At 56.7% G+C, this 26308-nt stretch overlaps 1 protein-coding gene across 6 annotated transcripts in view; it reads right to left on the bottom strand.

Moving 5' to 3' along the window:
- Window positions 1–26308, bottom strand: part of LOC140729208 (lysine-specific demethylase 6B-like) — a 264889-nt gene that overhangs the window by 16671 nt on the left and 221910 nt on the right. For 5 of the 6 annotated variants that reach the window (XM_073048717.1, XM_073048719.1, XM_073048720.1 and 2 more), the window contains 13 exons: window positions 19456–19585; window positions 18992–19084; window positions 16970–17189; window positions 16262–16351; window positions 15327–15515; window positions 14474–14623; window positions 13191–13430; window positions 10412–12126; window positions 5146–5272; window positions 4116–4221; window positions 2151–2356; window positions 743–810; window positions 355–426 (listed from right to left, as the gene is read on the bottom strand). In XM_073048717.1, the coding sequence (XP_072904818.1) occupies window positions 355–426; window positions 743–810; window positions 2151–2356; window positions 4116–4221; window positions 5146–5272; window positions 10412–12126; window positions 13191–13430; window positions 14474–14623; window positions 15327–15515; window positions 16262–16351; window positions 16970–17189; window positions 18992–19084; window positions 19456–19585 (3406 nt within the window). Of the gene's footprint in view, window positions 1–354; window positions 427–742; window positions 811–2150; window positions 2357–4115; window positions 4222–5145; window positions 5273–10411; window positions 12127–13190; window positions 13431–14473; window positions 14624–15326; window positions 15516–16261; window positions 16352–16969; window positions 17190–18991; window positions 19085–19455; window positions 19586–23844; window positions 23943–26308 lie in introns of all 6 variants that reach the window. The other variant, XM_073048723.1, reaches the window with a different exon arrangement.

Raw genomic sequence — 26308 nt, 5'->3', positions numbered from 1 at the left:
CACTCTGTGTCTGACCCTGGGAGTGTGTGATGGGACAATGTAGAGGGAGCTTCACTCTGTGTCTGACCCTGGGAGTGTGTGCTGGGACGGTGTGGAGGGAGCTTCACTCTGTGTCTGACCCTGTGAGTGTGTGATGGGACGGTGTGGAGGGAGCTTCACTCTGTGTCTGACCCTGGGAGTGTGTGATGGGACAGTGTAGAGGGAGCTTCACTCTGTGTCTGACCCTGGGAGTGTGTGATGGGACAGTGTAGAGGGAGCTTCACTCTGTGTCTGACCCTGGGAGTGTGTGATGGGACAGTGTAGACGGAGATTCACTCTGTGTCTGATGCGACCGGTGCAGTTTAAGTTACTCACAGCTTGGGGTCGGAGAGGTCAATGTTGGTGCCAAACTTGATCACTTTCAGGGGCACCTGTGGTCCACTCTCACTGTGGGGAGAACAAAGTCAGAACAATGGGAAATGGTGACAGTAGCCCCCCCACCTCGCCGCTGACCTTCCCTTCTCTCAAATCCCCATAATTCCTACACTCTGCCACACTAACGCACCTCCCTCACCTCCTCCACCCTCTATAATTTCCTCCCCGTCTCAATGATTCTTCCTCATCAGCACATCCCTCTCCACCCCCCTACTCACTACCTTCCCTTGTCACCCCGCTCACAGACCACGAGTTGCCCAGTTACCTCCCCCGCCCCTCTTCCCAGTGTCAGTCTCCGGGTGTGCGTGTGACCCAGAGGAGGCCGTACCTGTTTGTGGTTGGGACAGGCCTCTCCGCCTCGGGCTCCGGCTCGTCCTCGTCACTTTCCTTGTCCTCCTGCCAACAACAGGGATGAGGGGAGGGGTGGGGGCTGGGTTAGTCCGAGCTGGGAGCAAAAATACCCGATGGCTCCCCCGCACTACGTACTACGCCTCGCCTCGCCCTTCCGTATCTGGTCCCCACCCCTCCTCAGGTGCAAACCTACTACTCCAAACCCTCCATGTGCTCCTCCTCCGACTCCACCACCTCCCTTTCACATCCAACCTCTCTCCCCCACTCCCTCTGCCCATCTCCCCCCTCCCCACCTCCACCCACACACTCTCTGCCAGCTACAGCCCTGCATTCGTTCTGCTTCTCTGCTGGCAACTCCGCCACCACAGCCGAGTCCAGCATCCCTCGAGGGACATCATGTCTCCCTACTGATCCTCTGCTGAGGATGTCTCCTCACCAAACTACACGTTTGTACAGGGTCATCCCTACATCACAGGGGTCTCACAGAGCCAGAGAGAGTGTGAGTGTGTGTTGTGTGATGGGCATGAGGGTGTGCGTGCACAAGTCTGTGATCCTCTGTACGCACATGTGTCTGTGTGTGCATGTTCATGTGAGTTTGTGAGTGTGCTCCTCTGCACACATACATGTGTGAGGAGTTTGTGTGTTCTCCCGTGACCAGGTGTGTGTGGAGTTTGCGTGTTCTCCCGTGACCAGGCGTGTGTGTAGAGTTTGCATGTTCTTCCGTGATCAGGCGTGTATGGCGTTTGCGCGTTCTCCCGTGACCAGGCGTGTGTGTGGAGTTTGCGTGTTCTCCCGTAACCAGGCGTGTGTGTGGAGTTTGCGCGTTCTCCCGTGATGAGGCATGTGCGTGGAGTTTGCGTGTTCTCCCATGACCAGGCGTATGTGTGGAGTTTGTGTGTTCTCCCGTGATGAGGCGTGTGTGTGGAGTTTGCGCTTTCTCCCGTGATGAGGCGTGTGTGTGGAGTTTGCATGTTCTCCCATGATGAGGCGTGTGTGTGGAGTTTGCGTGTTCTCCTGCGACCACACGTGTTTCTACTGGGTGTTCTGTTTACCACCCACATCCCAACGACATGTGAGGTCGGTGGGTTAACCAGCCACTGCGAACTGCCCCTGGGGGTGTGTATTCTGGGGGGGAGTCGATGGGAGCGTGGGGGGGGGGGAAATGAAGTGGGATCGGTGTGAATGGGTGGCTGTTGTCAGTACAGAGTTGATGGGCTGAAGAGCCTGTTTCCCTTCTGTAGTACCTCTCCACATCTACTAAATGGACATCTACTGAGTCTGTCATCTCAACCCTCTCTGTTCCCCCCCACGCCCCCCAGAGGAACTCGAGAGGGGCCCCTCCAGGCTAGCCCGCCCGCCCGTCGCGATCACGGCCCCCGGCTGACCTGCAGGGATTCCTGGAAGGAGGAGGCCTGGTACTGGGCGTACTTGGCGATGGTGGTGTGGGAGCGACTGCTCTCGCAGGGCCAGGTCTGGGTGCCCCCTGAGGGGTCCCAATTCTCGTCCGAAGGTTGTTGCAGCTGGGTCCGCACTTCCACTGCGTGCTCGCCGTTGGCCTCCACCAGCGTCTTGGTCGAGAAGAGGCCGAGATCTGCTCCAGGAAGGAGGGGTGGAGAAAGGGTTAGGAGGAGCAGAAGGGTCTGAAAGACCGTCACCAACCATCCCCAACAAAAACACCACTGGGTCTTGGCATCGTTTGCTAGGACTCCTTCCTCTTACCCATGTCACTCTGCCCCCAACCCGTCATTGGGCGTTCCATCAACCTCAGGGGACACAGGAGGTGGCAGGTAGTGAAACGCACAAACTGCTGGAGGAACTCAGTGTGCACCTGAAGCCCTTTGTCACCTCCACCCATCACCTCCCAGCCTCTGTCACTGTTCCCTCTCTCCCCTCCTCACCTCGATCCACCCATCACCTCCCAGCCTCTGTCACTGTTCCCTCTCTCCCCTCCTCACCTCGATCCACCCATCACCTCCCAGCCTCTGTCACTGTTCCCTCTCTCCCCTCCTCACCTCGATCCACCCATCACCTCCCAGCCTCTGTCACTGTTCCCTCTCTCCCCTCCTCACCTCGATCCACCCATCACCTCCCAGCCTCTGTCACTGTTCCCTCTCTCCCCTCCTCACCTCGATCCACCCATCACCTCCCAGCCTCTGTCACTGTTCCCTCTCTCCCCTCTTCACCTCGATCCACCCATCACCTCCCAGCCTCTGTCACTATTCCCTCTCTCCCCTCCTCACCTCAATCCACCCATCACCTCCCAGCCTCTGTCGCTGTTCCCTCTCTCCCCTCCTCACCTCGATCCACCCATCACCTCCCAGCCTCTGTCGCTGTTCCCTCTCTCCCCTCCTCACCTCGATCCACCCATCACCTCCCAGCCTCTGTCACTATTCCCTCTCTCCCCTCCTCACCTGGGTCCACCCATCACCTCCAGCCTCTGTCGCTATTCCCTCTCTCCCCTCCTCACCTCGATCCACCCATCACCTCCCAGCCTCTGTCACTGTTCCCTCTCTCCCCTCCTCACCTCGATCCACCCATCACCTCCCAGCCTCTGTCACTGTTCCCTCTCTCCCCTCCTCACCTCGATCCACCCATCACCTCCCAGCCTCTGTCGCTGTTCCCTCTCTCCCCTCCTCACCTGGATCCACCCATCACTTCCCAGCCTCTGTCACTATTCCCACTCTCCCCTCCTCACCTCAATCCACCCATCACCTCCCAGCCTCTGTCGCTGTTCCCTCTCTCCCCTCCTCACCTCGATCCACCCATCACCTCCCAGCCTCTGTCACTATTCCCTCTCGCCCCTCTTCCATCCACCCATCACCTCCCAGCCTCTGTCACTCTCCCCTCCTCCATTCAGCCCCCGGTTCCTGCTCCGACCAATCAGTCTGAGACAAATTCTTGGATGGGGGGAGGGTGTCTGCAGCTTCTTAAGGCTCTGGTTCTTGATGTCCTCGTTGGTGAGGAGGGCCGAGACTACAACCCTCTGCCACCCTGTGCACTGGAGGCTCCATCCAAGTTGTGATGCAGCCAGTGGGGATGCCCCCACTGTAGGTATGTGGACATTTGAGGGATCTTTACAATCCATCGGGTCGTATAAGGAAGCAAGTCAGATCAATCTCGGTCTGATTGGTCGGAGCAGGGCACAAGGATGACGACTGAGTGACCTTCGCAGAGTTACATTGGACAAGGGGTAAACTCTGATCCGGGATACCAAAAGGTCCCTTCTGCCCTCCCAACATGGATGGGGGGTGGGGCAAACCCAGGAGAGCAGCAACAGGCTGTTGTGACGTCCCGCAAGGTGGGTGGGGTGGCGGTATTCCCCTCGAGAGTTTGAACGTGTAGGCACTCACTCAGCCGCAGGGATCCAGCCAGCCCCCGGATCACAGTGATTGGCGTCTTTGGGTCTGTACAGAACTGCTGTAACACAGGCGAAAAGGCATCCCGCTTACTTTCCAACTGCAGGGGGGGGGGAATAAAGGGAGGAGGGATGGGGGAGGGGAGGCGGAGGGAGAGAGAGGAAGGTGGAAGAGAGCAATTAAAGCAGCGTGAACTCAGATACAACTCCGTGTCCCAGTCACACCCTCCCCATCCAGGGTCTGAGAATTGACGAGAGATGGCGAGACTCCCACTGACCCGTCCTTCGTGGCTCAACCCCAGTCTTCCTTCCCTCGAAACTCCATCAGCGGCTCTGACGGTCTGAGATGCACCGAGTGGCTTTGCAAGGAATCCGACCCAAACCTCTGGCCGCGTCTCATGGGGAACGGCAGAATGAGCTAGGGGCTTCTCTGTGCAGGGAAGGGGGGGGGGGTGCGTGCAAGGTGGTACGAGGCACAGTTAGAGTGGACCTCTCTTTATTTATTTAGAGATAGAGCGTGGAGCAGGCCATTCCAGACACTCTGCTCAGCAACCCGCCTAATCGCAGGACAGTTTACGATGAGTGACCGGAGCAGGTGGCAAGTTTAAATTACAACGTTAAAAAGATGTTTGTAGACAGGAAAGGTTTAGAACAGGGGTTCCCAACTAGAGGCTTATGGCATATAAAGGTTTTGGGGCCCCTGTTGGTCAAACAGAGACAATTGGGATGAGCTCAGATTGACAACCTGGTCGGCAGTGATGCTGAGGGCGGATTGGCCTGTTTCTAAGTTGTGTACCTCACTCCACGGGTAGAGAGCAAAGACCTGCTGGAACACGGCACTGAGGAGTGACAGGGCCGTGTGGAAATTAAACAGGCCCTTCAGCCCATCACTGCCATGCTGACCCTCTCAGCTAACTGCGCTGGCCCTGTCATCCCACTTGCCCCAGGGAGCAGAGTGGGAGAGGGTGGGAATGGGGGGTGTGGTCACGAGGGACAGATGCAGAGGGGTAGGCGAGTGTACTTACATAGATGCTGGGCGTCGGAGGATTCAGCTTCTCTCGCTGTGCCTGTTGCTCTGTCAGGCAGCCTGGCTTAATGGAGTTGGCGGGCAGCACGTAGGACTCCGTGAATCTGCCTTTCAGCTTGGTGGACCTACAACAGAGGACAGGGATGAGGCTCACAGGTCAACGGAGGGGGAAAGTAGTCCACCCCAAATCCAGCAGCCTAACTGGGGAGGGGGGTGTTAATCCAGCTCCCTCACACCATCCCTCAGTAACCCCTCTCCCCCAGCGCCCTGTGTCACTGACTGTATCCCCATTGACGTTAATCCAGCTCCCTCACACTGTCCCTCAGTAACCCCTCTCCCCCAGCGCCCTGTGTCACTGACTGCATCCCCATTGACGTTAATCCAGCTCACTGTCCCTCAGTGACCCCTCTCCCCCAGCACCCTGTATCACTGACTGTATCCCCATTGACGTTAATCCAGCTCCCTCACACCATCCCTCAGTAACCCCTCTCCCCAGCACCGTGTCACTGACTGTATCCCCATTGACGTTAATCCAGCTCCCTCACACTGTCCCTCAGTGACCCCTCTCCCCCAGCGCCCTGTGTCACTGACTGTATCCCCACTGACATTAATCCAGCTCACTGTCCCTCAGTGACCCCTCTCCCCCAACGCCCTGTGTCACTGACTGTATCCCCACTGACGTTAATCCAACTCCCTCACACTATCCCACAGTAACCCCTCTCCCTCAACACCGTGTCACTGACTGTATCCCCACTGACACTAATCCTGCTCCCTCACACCATCCCTCAGTAACCCCTCTCTCCCAGCACCGTGTCACTGACTGTATCCCCACTGACATTAATCCAGTGCCCTCACACCATCCCTCAGTGACCCCTCTCCCCCAGCACCCTGTGTCACTGACTGTATCCCCACTGACGTTAATCCAACTCCCTCACACTGTCCCTCAGTGACCCCTCTCCCCCAGCACCCTGTGTCACTGACTGTATCCCCACTGACATTAATCCTGCTCCCTCACACTGTCGCTCAGTAACCCCTCTCCCCCAGCGCCCTGTGTCAGTGACTGTATCCCCACTGACATTAATCCAACTCCCTCACTCCGTCCCTCAGTAACCCCTCTCCCCCAGCACCGTGTCACTGACTGTATCCCCACTGACATTAATCCTGCTCCCTCACACTGTCCCTCAGTGACCCCTCTCCCCCAGCGCCCTGTGTCACTGACTGTATCCCCACTGACGTTAATCCAACTCCCTCACACTGTCGCTCAGTAACCCCTCTCCCACAGCACCCTGTGTCACTGACTGTATCCCCACTGGCATTAATCCAACTCCCTCACTCCGTCCCTCAGTAACCCCTCTCCCCCAGCACCGTGTCACTGACTGTATCCCCACTGACGTTAATCCTGCTCCCTCACACTGTCGCTCAGTGACCCCTCTCCCCCAGCACCCTGTGTCACTGACTGTATCCCCAATGACACTAATCCAGCTCCCTCACTCCGTCCCTCAATGACCCCTCTCCCGCAGCACCGTGTCACTGACTGTATCCCCAATGACACTAATCCTGCTCCCTCACACCATCCCTCAGTGACCCCACTCCCCCAGCACCCTGTGTCACTGACTGTATCCCCACTGACGTTAATCCAACTCCCTCACAGTGTCGCTCAGTAACCCCTCTCCCCCAGCGCCGTGTCACTGACTGTATCCCCACTGACATTAATCCAGCTCACTGTCCCTCAGTAACCCCTCTCCCACAGCACCCTGTGTTACTGACTGTATCCCCACTGGCATTAATCCAACTCCCTCACTCCGTCCCTCAGTAACCGCTCTCCCCCAGCACCGTGTCACTGACTGTATCCCCACTGACGTTAATCCTGCTCCCTCACACTGTCGCTCAGTGACCCCTCTCCCCCAGCACCCTGTGTCACTGACTGTATCCCCAATGACACTAATCCAGCTCCCTCACTCCGTCCCTCAATGACCCCTCTCCCGCAGCACCGTGTCACTGACTGTATCCCAATGACACTAATCCTGCTCCCTCACACCATCCCTCAGTGACCCCACTCCCCCAGCACCCTGTGTCACTGACTGTATCCCCACTGACGTTAATCCTGCTCCCTCACACTTGTCGCTTAGTGACCCCTCTCCCCCAGCACCCCGTGTCACTGACTGTATCCCCACTGACGTTAATCCAACTCCCTCACACTATCCCTCAGTGACCCTCTCCCCCAGCACTGTGTCACTGACTGTATCCCCACTGACATTAATCCAGCTCCCTCACACTGTCGCTCAGTGACCCCTCTCCCCCAGCACCCTGTGTCACTGACTGTATCCCCACTGACGTTAATCCAGCTCCCACACACTGTCCCTCAGTGACCCCTCTCCCCCAGCGCCCTGTGTCACTGACTGTATCCCCACTGGCGTTAATCCAACTCCCTCACACTGTCGCTCAGTGACCCCTCTCCCCCAGCGCCCTGTGTCACTGACTGTATCCCCACTGGCGTTAATCCAACTCCCTCACACTGTCGCTCAGTGACCCCTCTCCCCCAGCGCCCTGTGTCACTGACTGTATCCCCACTGACGTTAATCCAACTCCCTCACACTGTCGCTCAGTGACCCCTCTCCCCCAGCGCCCTGTGTCACTGACTGTATCCCCACTGGCGTTAATCCAACTCCCTCACACTGTCGCTCAGTGACCCCTCTCCCCCAGCGCCCTGTGTCACTGACTGTATCCCCACTGACGTTAATCCAGCTCCCACACACTGTCCCTCAGTGACCCCTCTCCCCCAGCGCCCTGTGTCACTGACTGTATCCCCACTGGCGTTAATCCAACTCCCTCACACTGTCGCTCAGTGACCCCTCTCCCCCAGCGCCCTGTGTCACTGACTGTATCCCCACTGGCGTTAATCCAGCTCCCTCACACTGTCGCTCAGTGACCCCTCTCCCCCAGCGCCCTGTGTCACTGACTGTATCCCCACTGACATTAATCCAGCTCCCTCACACTGTCGCTCAGTGACCCCTCTCCCCCAATGCCCTGTGTCACTGACTGTATCTCCACTGACATTAATCCAGCTCCCTCACACTGTCGCTCAGTGACCCCTCTCCCCCAGCACCGTGTCACTGACTGTATCCCCACTGACATTAATCCAGTGCCCTTACACCATCCCTCAGTGACCCCTCTCCCCCAGCGCCCTGTGTCAGTGACTGTATCCCCACTGACACTAATCCAACTCCCTCACTCCGTCCCTCAGTAACCCCTCTCGCCCAGCAACGTGTCACTGACTGTATCCCCACTGACATTAATCCTGCTCCCTCACACTGTCCCTCAGTGACCCCTCTCCCCCAGCACCCTGTGTCACTGACTGTATCCCACTGACATTAATCCTGCTCCCTCACACTGTCCCTCAGTGACCCCTCTCCCCCAGCACCCTGTGTCACTGACTGTATCCCCACTGACATTAATCCAACTCCCTCACTCCGTCCCTCAGTAACCCCTCTCCCCCAGCACCGTGTCACTGACTGTATCCCCACTGACGTTAATCCTGCTCCCTCACACTGTCGCTCAGTGAACCCTCTCCCCAGCACCCTGTGTCACTGACTGTATCCCCAATGACACTAATCCAGCTCCCTCACTCCGTCCCTCAGTGACCCCTCTCCTGCAGCACCGTGTCACTGACTGTATCCCCAATGACACTAATCCTGCTCCCTCACACCATCCCTCAGTGACCCCACTCCCCCAGCACCCTGTGTCACTGACTGTATCCCCACTGACGTTAATCCAACTCCCTCACAGTGTCGCTCAGTAACCCCTCTCCCCCAGCGCCGTGTCACTGACTGTATCCTCACTGACATTAATCCAACTCCCTCACTCCGTCCCTCAGTAACCCCTCTCCCCAGCACCCTGTGTCACTGACTGTATCCCCACTGACGTTAATCCAACTCCCTCACACTATCCCTCAGTGACCCCTCTCCCCCAGCACCGTGTCACTGACTGTATCCCCAATGACACTAATCCAGCTCCCTCACTCCGTCCCTCAGGGAGCCGACTCCCCCAGCACCCTGTCTGACTGTACGCCCCATGTAGGTGCGCCTGGACTGACATTAATCGAGCTCCCTCACCCTGACAGCGTTTAAGTCTATCAGTCCGGTTTGTATGCACGTTTCTACGGGTACGGTTCATGAAGCTATTGTCTCAGCCCACCTGCAGTGCTAAACACCCCTGCTCTGGAGGGTGGGTGGGTTTGGGAATGAGCGTTTGGAGGGAGGAAGGTAGGGGCGCTCTGAAGAATGGAGAAAGGGGGTTTCAGAGGGAGGGAGGAGTGTTCAGGGGATCATGGGGAGAGGGGTTCCGTGGGGAGGGGATCATGGGGAGAGGGGTTCGCGGGGGGGGATCGTGGGAGAGGGGTTCGCGGGGGGAGGGGATCGTGGGGAGAGAGGTTCGCGGGGGAGGGGATCGTGGGGAGAGAGGTTCGCGGGGGAGGGGATCGTGGGGAGAGAGGTTCGTGGGGAGAGAGGTTCGCGGGGAGGGGATCGTGGGGAGAGGGGTTCGCGGGGGAGGGGATCGTGGGGAGAGGGGTTCGGGGGGAGGGGATCGTGGGGAGAGGGGTTCGCAGGGGGAGGGGATCGTGGGGAGAGGGGTTCGCAGGGGAGGGGATCGTGGGGAGAGGGGTTCGCGGGGGAGGGGATCGTCGGGAGAGGGGTTCGCAGGGGGAGGGGATCGTGGGGAGAGGGGTTCGCAGGGGAGGGGATCGTGGGGAGAGGGGTTCGCGGGGGGAGGGGATCGTGGGGAGAGGGGTTCGCGGGGGGAGGGATCGTGGGGAGAGGGGTTTGCGGGGGAGGGGATCGTGGGGAGAGGGGTTCGCGGGGGGGATCGTGGGGAGAGGGGTTCGCAGGGGAGGGGATCGTCGGGAGAGGGGTTCGCAGTGGGAGGGGATCGTGGGGAGAGGGGTTCGCGGGGGGAGGGGATCGTGGGGAGAGGGGTTCGCAGGGGAGGGGATCGTGGGGAGAGGGGTTCGCCGGGGGGAGGGGATCGTGGGGAGAGGGGTTCGCGGGGGGAGGGGATCGTGGGGAGAGGGGTTCGCCGGGGGAGGGGATCGTGGGGAGAGAGGTTCGTGGGGAGAGAGGTTCGTGGGGAGAGAGGTTCGTGGGGGAGGGGATCGTGGGGAGAGAGGTTCGCGGGGGAGGGGATCGTGGGGAGAGGGGTTCGTCGGGGGGAGGGGGGGGTCCAGAGTGTTTGGGGGGGGGGGGGGGTCTTTTTTTCCTGGTGCTTACTTGCAGGCGGTGATGATATCGGCCCCGGGGCTTTCGATGGTGAGCTCTGACAGCCGCAGCCGCCTCTCCTCCACCTCAGAGGCAATGAAGGTCTCCCGGTCGCCGCTCTCCACCTTCACCAGCTTGATCTTCAGCTCCTTGGTGGTGCCCTCGGGGAAGGACTTGACGCGCAGGATGTCCGAGGGCCCAAGGGAGGTTCGGCCGCCAGAGTCGGGCTCCCGGCTGGCTGGGGCCGCAGGCTCTGCCCGCTTGCCTTCGGCCCTCTCGGGCTCCTCCAGGGTCGGCGCGGCGGGCCTGGTGGGTTTGGCGCCCTCGGCCTTGCCCTTCTCCCGGGCCTGGATTTCCTTGCTTTGTAGGTCGATGTTGCCCAGGATCCGCCGCTGCTTCCCCTTCCCTGACTTGCTGCGGCGCCCGCGGTCCCGAGCCGAGTGCCGACCGCGGTGCCGGTGCTCGTCCTGCCCGCCGGCGGCCGGAGGGGGCGGCGACTCGGGGGCCTTGGCCCTGGAGGGGGGGCGGTGAGGGCCTGCGACGTTCTCGCAGGCACGGACGGGGCTGGGCGAGGCCGGCGGGGACTCGCGCTCGGGGGCTGGCTGTTTGGTGGGCGGTTCAGCCGCCTGGGGTGGGGCTTGGGCAGGGCTGGGCTCGGGGTCAGGCTGCTTGCTCGGAGACTCCGCTGTTCTGGGGGAGGCATGGGCCGCGTCGGACTCGGGACGGGGCTCGGTGGCCTGTGAGTGAGGTGGGTGAGGAGGGGAAGGCCGATGTCGGTGCCGGTGATGGTGGTGGTGACGCCGTCGATGATGTCGGGCCTCGTCAGTGAAGACGGCCTTGATCCACACCTCACTGTCAGGCAGGCCTGCCGGGGACCGGTCGTTGGACGAGGAGGAGGCTGGAGATGCCTTACAGGGGAGTCTCTTCTCTTCCTCAGGCTCAGGCGAACGCTCGGCCTGGTGGCGGCCCAAAGCCTCAGCCTCGGTCTCTGCAGCCACGCTGGGCGGCTGGGCTTCGAGGGTTGGTAAGGCCTCCTGCTTTGGGGTGCAGGGCGTGGGGTGGGTGGGGGTAGCAGGAGGGGGAGGCCGTGCTGGTGCTGTCACCGTCCGGGTTGGGAGGCCGCAGGTGAGAGGCGGAGGCCTGGGCAGCCAGCGGCCTTCAGCACCGCCGACCGCACACGCTAGCTTAGGGCCATCGGCGAGGCTCAGGGCCTCATCGTTTGGCCGGCTCGGCCTACCAACTGAGGCCGGAGCCCCAGCTGCCTGGTGGAGCATCAGCCTCGGGGCCGGCTTACCCCTGGCCTCCTGGTCGGTGCAAGTGCGGTGAGGGCCGGAGAGGGGCGGCATCCGGGGCTGTGCGGCCCGGCAGGGCTCCCGGGGCGAGGCCGGGGACGGGGTGTCGCGGACAGGCTGAGCCGGGGCCCCTCCGCTCTTCGGGGTTCGTTGATCCTTGGCTCCAGGCGGGCTCCTGTCTGGCTGCTCTGGGGTGGTGGGTGGTGTCCCACTGGGCCGCAGGGCAGGGGTGGGTTGGGCACGGGGCTGGGGTTGGGGGCGGACTGGCTCCCCCTCTCCTTCCTCCCTGGCTTGGCTGGGTGGGGAATGGCCAGAGCTGGGGTGAGCTTCAGCCTCGGACTTCTCCGGGGTCTTCCCCCCACACTGGCGAGACGTTGCCTCCCGCTCCTGCCGGCTGCTCGGAGACCGGCCTTTCACCTCTGAGTGCTGGAGACTCTGCAAGAGAAGGAGAGAGACCTTTGAATCATCTTCTGCAGTGGGCTGGCAGGACAAGAGATGGACAGAATTACACCGCAAAGGAGTGGGCACAGACTCTCCGAGTAACAGGGCCACCCACCCGTGCTGGCCAAGATGCCCGTTTACACGCACACGTTCAGTCCCTAGGCACAGGGGTCCCTACCTGGGGTCCTCAGGCCCCTCCGTTAGCAGTTAGGCACCATGGCATACAAAAGGTTGGGAACCCTTTAACAGTGTGGAGATGCATTTCTACCACTTCTTCCCTCCGTTAGCCTGCAGGTCACCCTTGGGCAAAGTGTAGCACCTGCTTAGCCCCCCCCCCCCGAATGGGTCCCGTGAAGCCATGAGGGGCAGGTGGTGGATGGTCGTACGAGCAGCCGGTGCAGATCACAAGACCTGGTTATGTGACCACTGACGCCAGGCAGACAGTCTCTGAAGGGTATTGATAATGGCTGGGGTCACCCGTCTTGGAAAGTCACTGTCCAGAAGGCGGCAATAGAAAACCACTTCTGAAGAAAAGTTTTCCAAGAACAATCACGGTCACAGAAAGACCACGATCGCCCACGTCATACGACGCGGCTCTGAATCAGGGATCCCAAACCCCCTGGTTAATGGTATTAGTACATGGCAATAAACAGGTAGGGAACCCCCTGGTCTAGACCTTCCCTATCCATTTACCTGTCTGAGTGTCTTTGAAATGTACAACCTTTCCCTCTGGCAGCTCGATCCACATACCGATCATGTTCTGGGTGAAGAAGTTGCCCTCTCAGGTTCCTGTTAAATCTCCCCCCCCCCATTCTAAACCTGTGCCCTCTGGTTCTTGATACGCCAACCCTGGGGTAACAGACCATCTAAGCCCCTCATGCTTTCACGCGCATGGCTGGAGGGAGGTGGGAGTAGGAGAGTTCTATGGTGATGTGAATGACTTGGGCGTGACGAATTCGGAGTGAGGTGTGGGGGAGTGCATTGCATTGGGCAGGAGGGTGGGGTGGATGCATTGGGAGGGGGCTCTGGGCTGGGTCACAGAGCTCGGAGCTACTTACGGGGCTGGGGGTTGGGGTGACTGTCCAGGACACCCCTCGGTCGGGTCTCTGCTGCGGAACGGTCTCTCCCGGCGAGCTCTCACTCTCCATTCTGGGCCTCCTTCCTGCGCCCTCCTTCTCCCCCTCCCCCCGGCCATGGGACCCTCCCTGCGAGGAGGCAGGGCTATTGCCGGATGCTGTGGTAACCAGGACGGTGGGGGTGCTGGGCGTGGAAGGGTGGATTTCTGGTTTCCTGTGTTCCTTCATTGGGGGGAGAGAGAGTGAGAGATGGTGAGAGACAATTCACACACAGACCCCAAACCTGCAGCCCTCCCCATACCAAAAGCAAGTCCACAGAGCAGGGAAGCAGGCCCTTCGGCCCACTGAATGCATGCTGACCCCTCTGCACAGGTCCCATGTCTCTGTCAGCTCCTCCCAGATTATACATACTCCTTACCCACACACTGAAAGAGTAGTCAAGGCCTATTCTGCACCTCTCTCTAAGTAAATAAATAATAGATAAACAGCGGCCGATTAACCCATGGACCCCGCGCATCATTAGGGTGTGGGAGGAAACCAGAGCACACGGGGAAACCCACTCAGTCTCCGGGAGACTGGTCGTCCCACAACTTTGCTCTGGCTTCCATCACTCAGCTACATCTCTGATCCAGCTCACACTCTCCCCCCCCCCCCCCCACCACCGTTTATCCTCCACATCCTACGCCTCCCTCTCCTCTATTCTCTCCTGCGCAGTGGGACACTTCCCTACAACTGCCAGCACCTTCTGTCCCAGAAACCGTGTGATAAGTGGGCGCTGACACCAACAGACCCCGTCTCCCTCCCTCTCTCTATCAGTCAGAACACAGAACACTACAGTGCAGGAAGAGGCCTTTCAGCCCGTCACATCTGTGCCAGACACAATGCCAATTCAAAACCTCATGCCCCATAACTCTACTTTGAACTTCTCCCCTCAAGTGGCATGCCTATTAGCATTCGACATTTCTACTCAGTCATAAAGATACTGCCTGTCCAATCTGCGTCCTTCAGAACATTGTAAACCACTGTCGGGTCTCCCTCAGCCTTCCTCGTTTGTCTAGCCTCTCGATACAGCTCCTATAAGAGAAGCAATCTCTTCTGCACCCTCTGACACCTCGCAGGAACTTTCTACAGGAGCAACGTAACCTCATCACCTGCCTGTCCAATGAAGGCAAGCCTGCCGTACCACTTCTTTCCCATCCCACGTAAGTGTGTTGCCTCTTTTGGGGAGCACCCCGAGATCCCCCCATGCACCGGTGAGGCTGTACCTGAACAGCGGCAGTTGGCTCCCTCCTTCCCTGCGGCCACGGCTCCTTGTGTGCGTGGTGCCAGGCGACGACGTCCGTTCTCTGCGGCTGGAACTGGGTATGGGGGTGGGCGTTCTCCCCCAGCCTCTGCGTTCCTGGACCGTGGGTGTGCTGGAACGGAAGGGAGGAGAGGGGGCAGACCTGTTAATGTACGGTGACCTCCCGCACCTCACAGGTGCGCGTCCCACGTGCCACACGGGTCAGGGCTACACACAGCACCAAATTACTGTGTTGATTGGACGGTTTGAAAACGTGGCCCCTGAAGGAGGTGGTCCAAAAGCATTCGGACCATTGAGTAGCTCCGTCATCCTATCCCATTCTCAGGCCTCCCCTGTAACCATTGATACCTTGACTAATGAAGAATCTATCAACCTCTATCTTAATTACACCCAATGACTTGGTCTTCCCAGCTGCCTATGGCAATGAATTCCAGATTCACCACCCTCCTCCTCATCTCTGAGGCTGAGTCCCCTGGTGTCCCTGACACACTTGCTGGGTCAGGTCCCTTGGGTAGTCACAGGTTCTCCACCCCTGGGAGGAACACGAGACCTGCTGACTCCACATGCCCTGTGCCCAGTGAACAGATTTCTGCTGCAGCGACCAGTGAAACTCCGATCACCCTCCGCACGTTCCGGGCGACCGTAGGCAGCTCCCACTGTCAGACATCTGCACCCCCTCCATTCCCATTCCCACGCTGACATTCCATAAGACCATTCGACACAGGAACATAACCAGGTATTAGAATTAACCGTTTTCTAGTGCCACCATGCTCAGGATCCCTCCGCCCCTGGTGAACTACGGGCACTCCCAGTACCTGGTGACTTGGTGCATGGTCCGGGCTCGCACTTCGCCGTCTCTTCACTGGGTTCGGAACTTCGCTGCCGTGCGAGGGCCAGGCGGCCTGGTGTAGGGAGGGTGAGGGAGTGGGGGGAGGAGAGCAGTGGTCTGCAGGACCCCCTGGTCTCTTCAGCTGACAGCCGTTCTTGGCGTTGTAGCTTCTCTTCTGCATGGAGGAGGGTGCGGAGGGCAGAGGAGGAGAGGAGAGGGGAGGGAGGTAGGGGTGGAAAATGAGGAGGGAGGAGGGAGAGGGGAGGTGGAGTGGGGATCAATGCAGAGGACAGGAGCAGAAAGGGAGAGGGGGAGGAGAGGAATGGGGAGGAGAGCAGAGGGGGAAAGGAAGGGGAACAAGAGAGGGAGGGTAATGGGGAAGTAGGGACAGATAGAGGGGAGGGGGACCAAGAGGAGAGGAGTGGGATGGGAATGGGAGTAAGGAGTGGAGGGGAAATGAGAAAAAGGGAGATGAAGAGCAAAGGGAGGGGAAACAGAGGGTTGTTGAAATGGAGATGGATAAAGAGGGGAAAAGGGAATGGAAAGAGAGTGAGGGATGAATTTGTTTATTTATTGACAGAGTGCACAGTAGGCACATCCAGCCCTCCGAACCGTGCTACCCCAGCCCCGACAACCCCCAACTCAATCCTAGCCTTATCACGGGACAATTTACAATGACCAATTACCCTACCCTTTCCGTCACTGGACTGTGGGAGGAAACTGAACCCACGCACAAACTCCTTATAGAGGACGCCGGGACTGGACTCTGACTCCCCAAGCTGTAATAATGTTGCACTAACCCCTATGTACCGTGGGGCCCATTGTGATGCAGGCAGTTGTTCCAACGGGCTTCAGCAGAGATTCTACAGGATGGGGTCAATGGAGAATGGCGGGGTGGAGAGTAGGGGGGAGAAACCTCACCTGTTGTAACAAACTCCAGACTTCCTGCAGGGGCGGCAATGCCCGGGAGCGGCTCTGGGGGGCGCTGGAGTGCAGCTTCCAGACATGGACCTGCCGGTGAAGAGGGTAGGGGTGGGGGAGGGGGAGAGGGGTGGGTGGTGATGGAACACAGAAACATCAGTGCATTAGAACCACAGCACAGGTCAGGGTGGGGACCGCTCGGCCCATCCCATCAGTCCACCAGCACAATCTGCTGGGTGAAATGGTTCAACCGCCCGCCCAACCCTCCGACGGCCGTAGATCTGCCACTGGAATCCCACCCCAACGGATTGGGGGTGGCTCAGTTGAACATGCCCCACTCTCCGGAGAGAATGGAGCCATGGGCACACCCAAGCCAATCCCTGCCATAAACGCACAGACACCCAACAAGCAGTCCCTGTGTACACAGGCTGAAATGCAGCTGGTGCACCTGACGGATTACCCATTTCAATGTTATGATAGGGTTGAAACTGAAGTAAAGAGACTCCAGCGCCTTTACTTTCATAAGAGTTCCAGCTCGTCATCGAATAATCCAGCAGACTCCTGCAGACGTAGTGTTGGAGGTGTCCGAGTGGTCGCATCACCACTAGGCAGGAACGCAGAGAGTGGCGGACTGTGCCCAACACATCAAGGATATATCTACCGAACAGTTCCTTCCCCAGGCCTGGGTGCTGAAACTCGACCCCTCACCTGCTGCAGCCGGCTGATCTTGTTGCTGAGGTCGGCGTAGTTGAAACCGCTGGCGTACCGCGCCGCGCTCTGGTAGCACTTGATGGCATCCTCCAGCTCCTGCTCGGACTCGTAGATCTGTCCCAGCTGCTCCCACACGCGGGGCTGGGGCTGTTCCTGCAGCAGGGACTGCACGCAGCCGTGGATGCTCTCTAGCTTGCTGTGTAGTGCTCGAGGCAACCTGCGTGGGGAGGAGAGCCCGCAGACAGTCAGGGACTGGACCGGGATTAGTGCTCTCGTCCAGCCCCAACTCATCCCTTTATGTTCCCACTGGCATCAAGCATAATGCCCCAGAACCTGGTGGCAAACCCATGGCACTGGTGCCCAAGAGTGCACGTGCAAAAATTTCTGTTGGCACGTGGCATACAGTGCCGCCTCTGAATTTTAAAAAACCCCACCCATCATTGAAAGATGGATAATTATTACCCTTACTGCGAAATGAAGCAGTGAATGATTTTTCACAACCCAAGGGCAACGACATGTTTTTAATGGGAAATTTCTCACACTGGCTTGGCACCAGCAAGACAGTTGTGAGAATGCATGACATTGGAAAATACGCTTTGAAATCTCATGCACTTATCAGTACTTGGGTACCAAGTTTTTAATTTTTTTTTCCTGGGCATGTATTCTCAGAAAGGTTTGCCACCTAGTAGCAGGTGCAGTAACTTCACCCTCCCTCAGAACTTTTTATTCACACCCCTGCACCAGAAACGCAAGTTTTATCTCTACCCCCCTCCCCTTCTGTTTATTCAATCCATTTGACTCATCATCCATGCAACAAAATCTCTCCTCCCACAAGGAATGCACCTCTGGCCACTGGGGGAGAGGAGCCACCCCTGTATCACCAGTGAGTTGGGTTATCCCAGCTGGGAGATGTGGCCAATAATTGGGAATGGAGCAGGAGACAGGGACCTGATTTGTTTTGAGGGAGCTGGAGACGGGGTCTCAATGGTTTTAAAGGGAGCTGGAGATGGGGTCCCAATGGGAGACGGGGTCCCAAATTGATTAAAGGGAGCATGTGATGAGGTTCTGGTGGATTTAAAGGGAAAGGGAGACTGGGTCCCAATTTGTTTAAAGGGAGCAGGAGACAGGGTCCCAATTTGTTTAAAGGGAGCAGGAGACAGGGTCCCAGTGGGTTTAAAGGGAGCAGGAGACAGGGTCCCAATTTGTTTAAAGGGAGCAGGAGACAGGGTCCCAGTGGGTTTAAAGGGAGCAGGAGACAGGGTCCCAATTTGTTTAAAGAGAGCAGGAGACAGGGTCCCAATTTGTTTAAAGAGAGCAGGAGACAGGGTCCCAATTTGTTTAAAGGGAGCAGGAGACAGGGTCCCAATTTGTTTAAAGGGAGCAGGAGACAGGGTCCCAGTGAGTTTAAAGGGAGCAGGAGACAGGGTCCCAGTGGGTTTAAAGGGAGCAGGAGACAGGGTCCCAATTTGTTTAAAGGGAGCAGGAGACAGGGTCCCAGTGGGTTTAAAGGGAGCAGGAGATGACTTCCGGGTGGATTTAAAGGCAGCGTGAAATGGCGTACTGGTGGGTATAAAGGGAGTTAGGAGACAGGGTCTCAATTTGTTTAAAGGGAGCAGGAGATGGGGTCCCCGCAGGTTTAAATGGAGCGGGAGATGGGATCCTGTTGGGCTTAAAGGGAGATGGGAGGCTGATGGGTTTAAAAGAAGGAGGAAATATCAGAAAGAGGGCCATTGGAGATTCTGAACAAGTCCTGGAGCTTCTGAAATGGTCTCTCGCAGGTGAGTGGGTTCCAAAGGCTGCTGACAAGTTAACTCCCACAGCCAGGGTGTGAGGTAGAAACCCATCCCTGATCCACCGCAGACATGTCAGCTCTCAGTCTTGGCCAGGGGAAATGGGGCATGTCATCAACCCGAGGAACAGGGCTGCACTCCCGCCCACCACAGATCGGACCAGGGGTCTGAGTCAGCAACCCGGGAAGTAACACAGCCCCCTCCCACCCCAAACCCACCCGGTACTCACCCTAATGTACCATAGGGCTTCACAGAGAGCCCTAAGCTCGGAATGTGCGGAGGGTAGGAGTTGTACTGGGGCTGGCCAACACTGGCAGAACACCTGGGCAGGGGAGAAGACAACGGGGGAAGTGAGAGGGTGGGGAAAGGGGAGTGGGGGAGGGAGGGTGAGAGGGTAGGGAGAGGGAAGAGAGGGAGGGGGGGAGAGGGGAGAGAGGGAGGGAGGGAAACAAGGTTTAAAACTTTCGATATTCACTCGATCTCATTCCTGTCTCATCTTGCTTCCCCAACAAGAAGAAAGCACAAGTTGTGCTCACTCATCCTTCGAATCCTTGACTCCCATCTCTTGACACCTCAATCCCTCATCCCCTCAACCATCAAACTCCGTCACCTCACTCCCCTCTGCACCGATGCCCCCTCAAAACCCCATCTGCCACATCCCCAGTGAGGTCCCACTGGCTGGCACCCTCCTACCTGCTGCCGTGAGACCAGGGTCGTTGGGGAGCTGGGCCCCAGCCCCCTGGCTGCCGTCCCAGGCCGCTGACGGAGAAAGCTTCACGGGCAGCCCGTACCCCCACCTGTTCCGTCGGATGATGCATCCAGTCTGTGGGGGCAACAGCAGGGGTGAAATGGGGGGGGTCAGTTCAGGGAACAAATACCCTTCATGCACAACAACATCATGGTCCCTCCCAACTTCTCTCTGAAACCAGGGATCAGAAATGCAAGTTTTATCTCCTGGTTCCTCTGTTTATTCCCATCTTTCAGATCCCTCCCGAACAGGAAAGTGAGAGGAAGGGTCAGACACAGAGTGAAGCTCCCTCTACACTGTCCCATCACACACTCCCAGGGTCAGACACAGAGTGAAGCTCCCTCTACACTGTCCCATCACACACTCCCAGGGTCAGACACAGAGTGAAGCTCCCTCTACACTGTCCCATCACACACTCCCAGGGTCAGACACAGAGTGAAGCTCCCTCTACACTGTCCCATCACACACTCCCAGGGTCAGACGCAGAGTGAAGCTCCCTCTACACTGTCCCATCACACACTCCCAGGGTCAGACGCAGAGTGAAGCTCCCTCTACACTGTCCCATCACACACTCCCAGGAGCCCCACCCTATTTATATATGGTCATCCAGTAAGGAAGGGGGCATGGAGGGATGAGGATGTCCTAGTCAACTTGCTCCTGGGGCTGGCGAAATCCGCCATCCGAGGGTCTTGGAAACGGGTGGCGGGAGGATCTCCCCGGGCAGACTGCCTGGCAATGTTTAGAGGGTATGTTCGTGCCCGGGTAAATATTGAAAAAGAACACGCGCAGTCCACGGCGACCTTAGAGGAGTTTCGAGACCGTTGGGCTCCGTGGGGTGTAAGTGCCATCGTGGATAGAGATGGCAACATTTTGGTGTAATGTCTATTGTCTATTTGTAGTGAAGTAACTGTGTTTGCCACTGATTTGTATATATTGTATAGCACCGATATTTGTAATAAAGGATTTTGTTAAAAAAAAGGGGTCAGGCACAGAGTGAAGCTCCCTCTACACTGTCCCATCACACACTCCCGGGGTCAGACACAGAGTGAAGCTCCCTCCACACCGTCCCATCACACACTCCCAGGGTCAGACACAGAGTGAAGCTCCCTCTACACTGTCCCATCACACATTCCCGGGGTCAGACACAGAGTGAAGCTCCCTCCACACCGTCCCATCACACACTCCCGGGGTCAGACACAGAGTGAAGCTCCCTCCACACCGTCCCATCACACATTCCCGGGGTCAGACACAGAGTGAAGCTCCCTCCACACCGTCCCATCACACATTCCCGGGGTCAGACACAGAGTGAAGCTCCCTCTACACCGTCCCATCACACACTGCCGGGGTCAGACACAGAGTGAAGCTCCCTCTACACTGTCCCATTACACACTCCCAGGGTCAGACACAGAGTGAATCTCCCTCCACACTGTCCCATCACACACTCTCGGGGTCAGACACAGAGTGAAGCTCCCTCTACACTGTCCCATCACACACTCCCAGGGTCAGACACAGAGTGAAGCTCCCGCTACACTGTCCCATCACACACTCCCAGGGTCAGACACAGAGTGAATCTCCCTCCACACTGTCCCATCACACACTCCCGGGGTCAGACACAGAGTGAAGCTCCCTCTACACTGTCCCATCACACACTCCCAGGGTCAGACACAGAGTGAAGCTCCCTCTACACTGTCCCATCACACACTCCCAGGGTCAGACACAGAGTGAAGCTCCCTCTACACTGTCCCATCACACACTCCCAGGGTCAGACACAGTCTCCTTGTTGACACCCTCTGCGGACCTGGGGGTAGAGAGATTTGCAATGAGGGAGACTGTGTGACGTATTTTCAAGCTGTTTACTGGCCTCCCCACTCTAATGTGAGATGGCAGTCAAACCACGTATGTAAAGGGGCTGCCGATGAGTTCCGGCAGGTTTTCCGCCCCAGAGTCTGGGTGGAGATGGAGGAAGCGACGAACACTGAACGCACAGACAGCCATGATTAACGTAGTAATCTGAAGAATCAAAAATGTGGGAGTCCTAATCTTCAGCTCCCCCTAATGGGGAAGGAGATATCAATCGCACAGCTTTCACTGCTTGCTACCTTAGGAAGAACAGCTTCTTCCCCACTGCTGTCCGAACCAGCCACCTCTCTCTCTCATTCCCTTCCCGGTGGTGTGGTTCCATTCTCAGACTCCTAACCCCAACATGGTCACTTTAGCCCAATGAAGGGTCTCGGTCCAAAGTGTTTATTTCCCTCCATAAATGTTACTTGACTGCCGAGTTCCTCCAGCGTTTTGTGTGTGTCACTTTCGCTGACAGGGGTTCCAACCTGGGGTCCGTGACCCCTTCGGTTAATGGTAGGGGTCCATGCTTGAAAATAGATGGGAACCCCTTGCTTTAACCTGGTGAGGGGTGTCGGCCCAAAATGTCATCTGTGGATTCCCCTTCATCACTGCCCGTTCCTGAACCTGGCGGTGTGAGTCTTGCGGCTCCAGTACCTTCCCGAAACGACAGCAGTTTACTCCCCCCAGGTAGATGCCGCCTGACCTGCCAATCTTCTTGCATGTTGACCAAGATTACGAGCATCGGTCGCATCTCCTGTGTCTCTGTCACTTGTGCACTCCTCTTCAGGTCACCTACACTTCCCAGGTTTTGAATGTCACTTCAGTTATAGGTGTATTTCTGTGATCCTCACACGAACGAGGAATTCCTTCACACACTGGTGTGTGCCACAATCGGTGTGAGAAGCCTGCAGGTTGTGGGGAAATCTGAGAGCACGCTCAGCTCCCGTACAAATTCTCAGCGCAACTCACACAGAACACTGGAGGAGCTGGGCAGGTCAGGCAGCATCTACGGAAATGAGTTACCCGTCGATGTTTCTGGCCGAGACCTTGCATCAGGACTGAGAAGGAAGGGGGAAGGCACCAGAAAGGTGGGGGAAGGAAAAGGAGGGTAGTTGGAAGGTGATGGGTGAAGCCAGCTGGGTGGGAAAGGTGAAGGGCTGGACAGGAAGGAACCTGACAGGAGAGGAGAGTGAACCATGGTAGAAAGGGAAGGAGGAAGAGACCCAGGGGGAGGTGATAGGCTGGGGAGAAGAGGTAAGAGGCCAGTGTGTGGAATAGAAGAAGGGAGGGGGAGGGAATTTTTAACAGATGGAGAAATCGATATTCACGCCATCAGAGAGAATATGAAGTGTTGCTCCTCCACCATGAGAGTGGTCTCATTGTGGCACAAGAGGAGGCCTGGATCGACATGTCAGAATGGGAATTTAAATGGTTGGCCATCGGGAAATTCCGTTTTTGGCAGACGGAGTGGAGGTGCTCGACACAGAAACCATCTTAAACAAGAATGCTCCAACTGTAGGTAATAATGTCAAGAACATTAAAGGGGAGATACGAGGTTCTTCAAATGCTGGAAATCTTCAGCAACACACAGAAACTGCTGGAGGAGCTGAACAGCTCAGGTGGCATTTATACACAGGAAGGTAGAGGAGCCTCAGGACTCACACCACCTGGTCCAAGAACAGTTATCACCCCTCAACCAAATGGGATAACTTCACTCAACCTCACTTGCCCCATGACTGAAATGTTCCCACAACCTATGGACTTACTTTCAAGACCTCTTCATCTCATGTTCTCGATATTTATTGCTTATTTATTATTATTTATTTTTTGTATTTGCAGTTTGTTGTCTTCTAGTTGATGGCCCTAATTAGGCAGTCTTTCACTGATTCTGTTATGGTTATTATTCTATAGATTTATTGAGAATACCCACAAAAAAATTAATCTCTGGGTTGTGTATAGTGTCTTTGATAATAAATTTACTTTGAACTTTGACAAGACCCTTCATCAGGACTGGAAAGGAAGGGGGCAGAAGTTACGATAAGAATGTGGGGATAGGTAATAGGTGAGACCAGGTGAGGTGTAAGGCAGGTGGATGGAGGAGGATGGGGGGGAATGAGGTGAAGGGGCCATGGAGAACGATGGTCCATGAAATGATGGGAAGGAGGTGGGGAACCAGAGGGAGATGATGGGCAGGTCATAAGGTTGGGGGAGAAGGGATGAGAGGATAACCAGAACATTGTCAGCCTCCCCCCGTGTCTAGATTTTATTAAAATTCAACTGTTTCCCTTTTTTCCTGTGCAAGAAAACGAATCTCAGGGTAGTATATGGTACTTTTGATAATAAACTTACTTTGGTCGACTAGACAGTGAAAGCCCCGGGGTCAACGTTAGAAGTAGGGTCCTGCCACAGAGTGGGGTGTGGCAGAGGCCCTCCCAAATACCCTCTTCACCCAGCTCAGCCCCCATCTCCCACACTCCACCAGCTTCACCTACCGGAGCTGACAGACACTCCTGGTGGCCAATCGAAGCTCAGTTTGCACGACTCCTTCAACCAATCAGCTGCGCTCTTCTGGTCTCTCTGGCAAAACTCACTGGCGGGGAGAACAGAAGATCCTTTTAAAGCACACACAGGGCAAGCAAATTCCCCTGCACCATCAGATTTCTGCACATTCCCTGAACACTCCCTGGATACTCCACTGTAATATACAGTAACACGTGTACCTGCACTACCCTGCTGTCACAAAAACAACAAATTTCACCATTAATGTCAGTGACAATAAACCTGATTCTGGTTTGAGAAATTTAAAGCCACCCCCCCCCCCCCCCACTCCCCACTCCAATAATTTTCCCACTGGCAGAGCTCCAGCTTGCTCCCAGGTAAGGGAGACGCCGACCCCTATACACAGACTGGAGCTCTCTGAAGAGTGTACACAGCAGCAGAGTTTTGTGGACGGGAGGGGCAGCGTTAGCAGGAGGGAGTCTGGCAAACTGTCTCGGGGCTCCTCCTCGGCCGCACACTCCGCTCTGCCCAGCTTCACCCAGATGACAGGCGCAGCCTCCGCTGGTACATCCGTCCGCCTGGCCACGCACTCCTACCTCCACCCACTAGAGGGCGCTCGTTCCCCTTCCACCGCCGGGTTTACCCTTTCTTCCCCAGTTTGCCCATCACTCACCTGGACCACCTCACCCTCCCAGCCCGCAGCGCCGGCCAACTAGTTGACCGGAGGCAGCGTCACCAGGGCAGCGTAATGGCCTGTCCCTGATAGGGTGCTCCAGATCACTGCCTGGATGAGGAGAGGGCTGACTCACTCTGCTCCCCCATCCCCTTGAGCACCCTCTTCACGACTTGAGAAAAGAAAACAGGGCTCCTGGTCTAGGGAAGCTTTAACCTTCTTTCCCAGCAATGCAGAGAGAGAGAGAGAGAGAGAGAGAGAGAGAGAGAGAGAGAGACTCGTACCTGGTCCTCAGAGTGCTGTTAAAATGCACTCTCCCCCTCTCCCCAATCCCTCTTTTCCCTCCGTCTCTTCTCTCTCTCTCTCTATCCCATTCTCCCTTCGCTTTTACTCTCTCTCTCTGGGACATTTACGAGAATCAAACGCCCTTTCCCCCCTTCCCTCAAAAACCTCACCTCCCCATCCCCATCTTCTCGGAAGCTAAACTCACTTGGCCCCGACCGTAAAGGTCGAGGCAAATCACGTTTCAAAAAAAAATAAATCTGGTAAGTCTGAGTCAGGCCGGCTGACAACAGGGAATTTCACAGGTAACCAACGACAACGGCTTGTGACACGGAGCGGAGGGTGGGCAGCCAGCCAATCGGTGAGCAGGGAGCCATACCGAATCAGGAAGTGACCTCAGATGAAGGGGGAATCCAAGAGAGGCTTGTGACAAGGCATCTCTCCCCCCTCCACCCACCCACTCTTTATTTCATCCCAGTGACACAGTTTCAGAGAAAAAGATCATTCATTATTCAAAAGCTGACTAATTTAGTGACTGTTGTGTGGCATTTGTTGCGATCACTGATGCTGTAAACATCTGTTCTATTTGCCAGCACTGCTTGGTTATGTTACAGTTACTGAATGGCACAGCACAGCAGGTCCTCTTGTACCTGATCTGACTCACGGCACTACATCCATGTGACTATACACATTGGGCTCGGGTTATGAGACAGGGGTAGGGTTAGAGTGAGTGGGCGCTCCGTGGTCTGGCTGGGTCGAAGGGTGTCTCAGTGATTCTGTGACTCTGGATTCCCACCGTAAAGTTTGTTACTGGCCTTCCACGCATCATCGCGACTCACTCTGCTCAAGTCAGACCTTGGTTTCCCCTCCAGCCTGTGGCTTAGCAGTCAGACGGCACGGAAACAAGGACTAACTCACCCTTGCCGACCAGGATGCCCACCTAAGCTGGAGATGATGCTCCCCCAGGCTGGACTGTTCTAGACCAGGAGTCATGGTCTGACCAACCTGAGACTGGGGATATCATCATCTCCACCTAAGCTGGAAATGATGCTCCCCCAGGCTGGACTGTTCTAGACCAGGAGTCATGGTCTGGCCAACTTGACAGCGATTCCTCACTTAAGGAGCAGTGAACCCTCAGAACTCCTTCCCCTCTGGAGATGAACTGATTGAGTAGCCTCACATGTGGAATTTTTTGAATGAATTTTCAGGTATTAAGGGAAATGGAAGTCAGTAGTGAGGTCAAAGATCACTCACAGGTCTCACTGAGCTGGTACAGTGGCTGTAGATGGGCTGAATGGCCTACTCCTGCTTTGGTTTCTTATTTCCCATCGGTTCACTGGTGTCATAGAGCACAGAAACAGACCAGCTGGGTTTCTCATCTAAGCTGGTCCCAGCTACCAGCACTGGGCCCATAACTCTCTAACGTCCCAGAGATTCCTAATCTTTTTAAAGCTATGGTCCTATACCATCATCGAGGGGCCCGTAAACCCCAGGTTGGGAAC

Source organism: Hemitrygon akajei, chromosome 6 (assembly GCF_048418815.1).
Source record: "Hemitrygon akajei chromosome 6, sHemAka1.3, whole genome shotgun sequence".
NCBI classification, from domain to species: domain Eukaryota; kingdom Metazoa; phylum Chordata; class Chondrichthyes; order Myliobatiformes; family Dasyatidae; genus Hemitrygon; species Hemitrygon akajei.
Note: the sequence above shows the minus strand (reverse complement) of the source record. Positions and strands in the feature narration are given on the sequence as shown.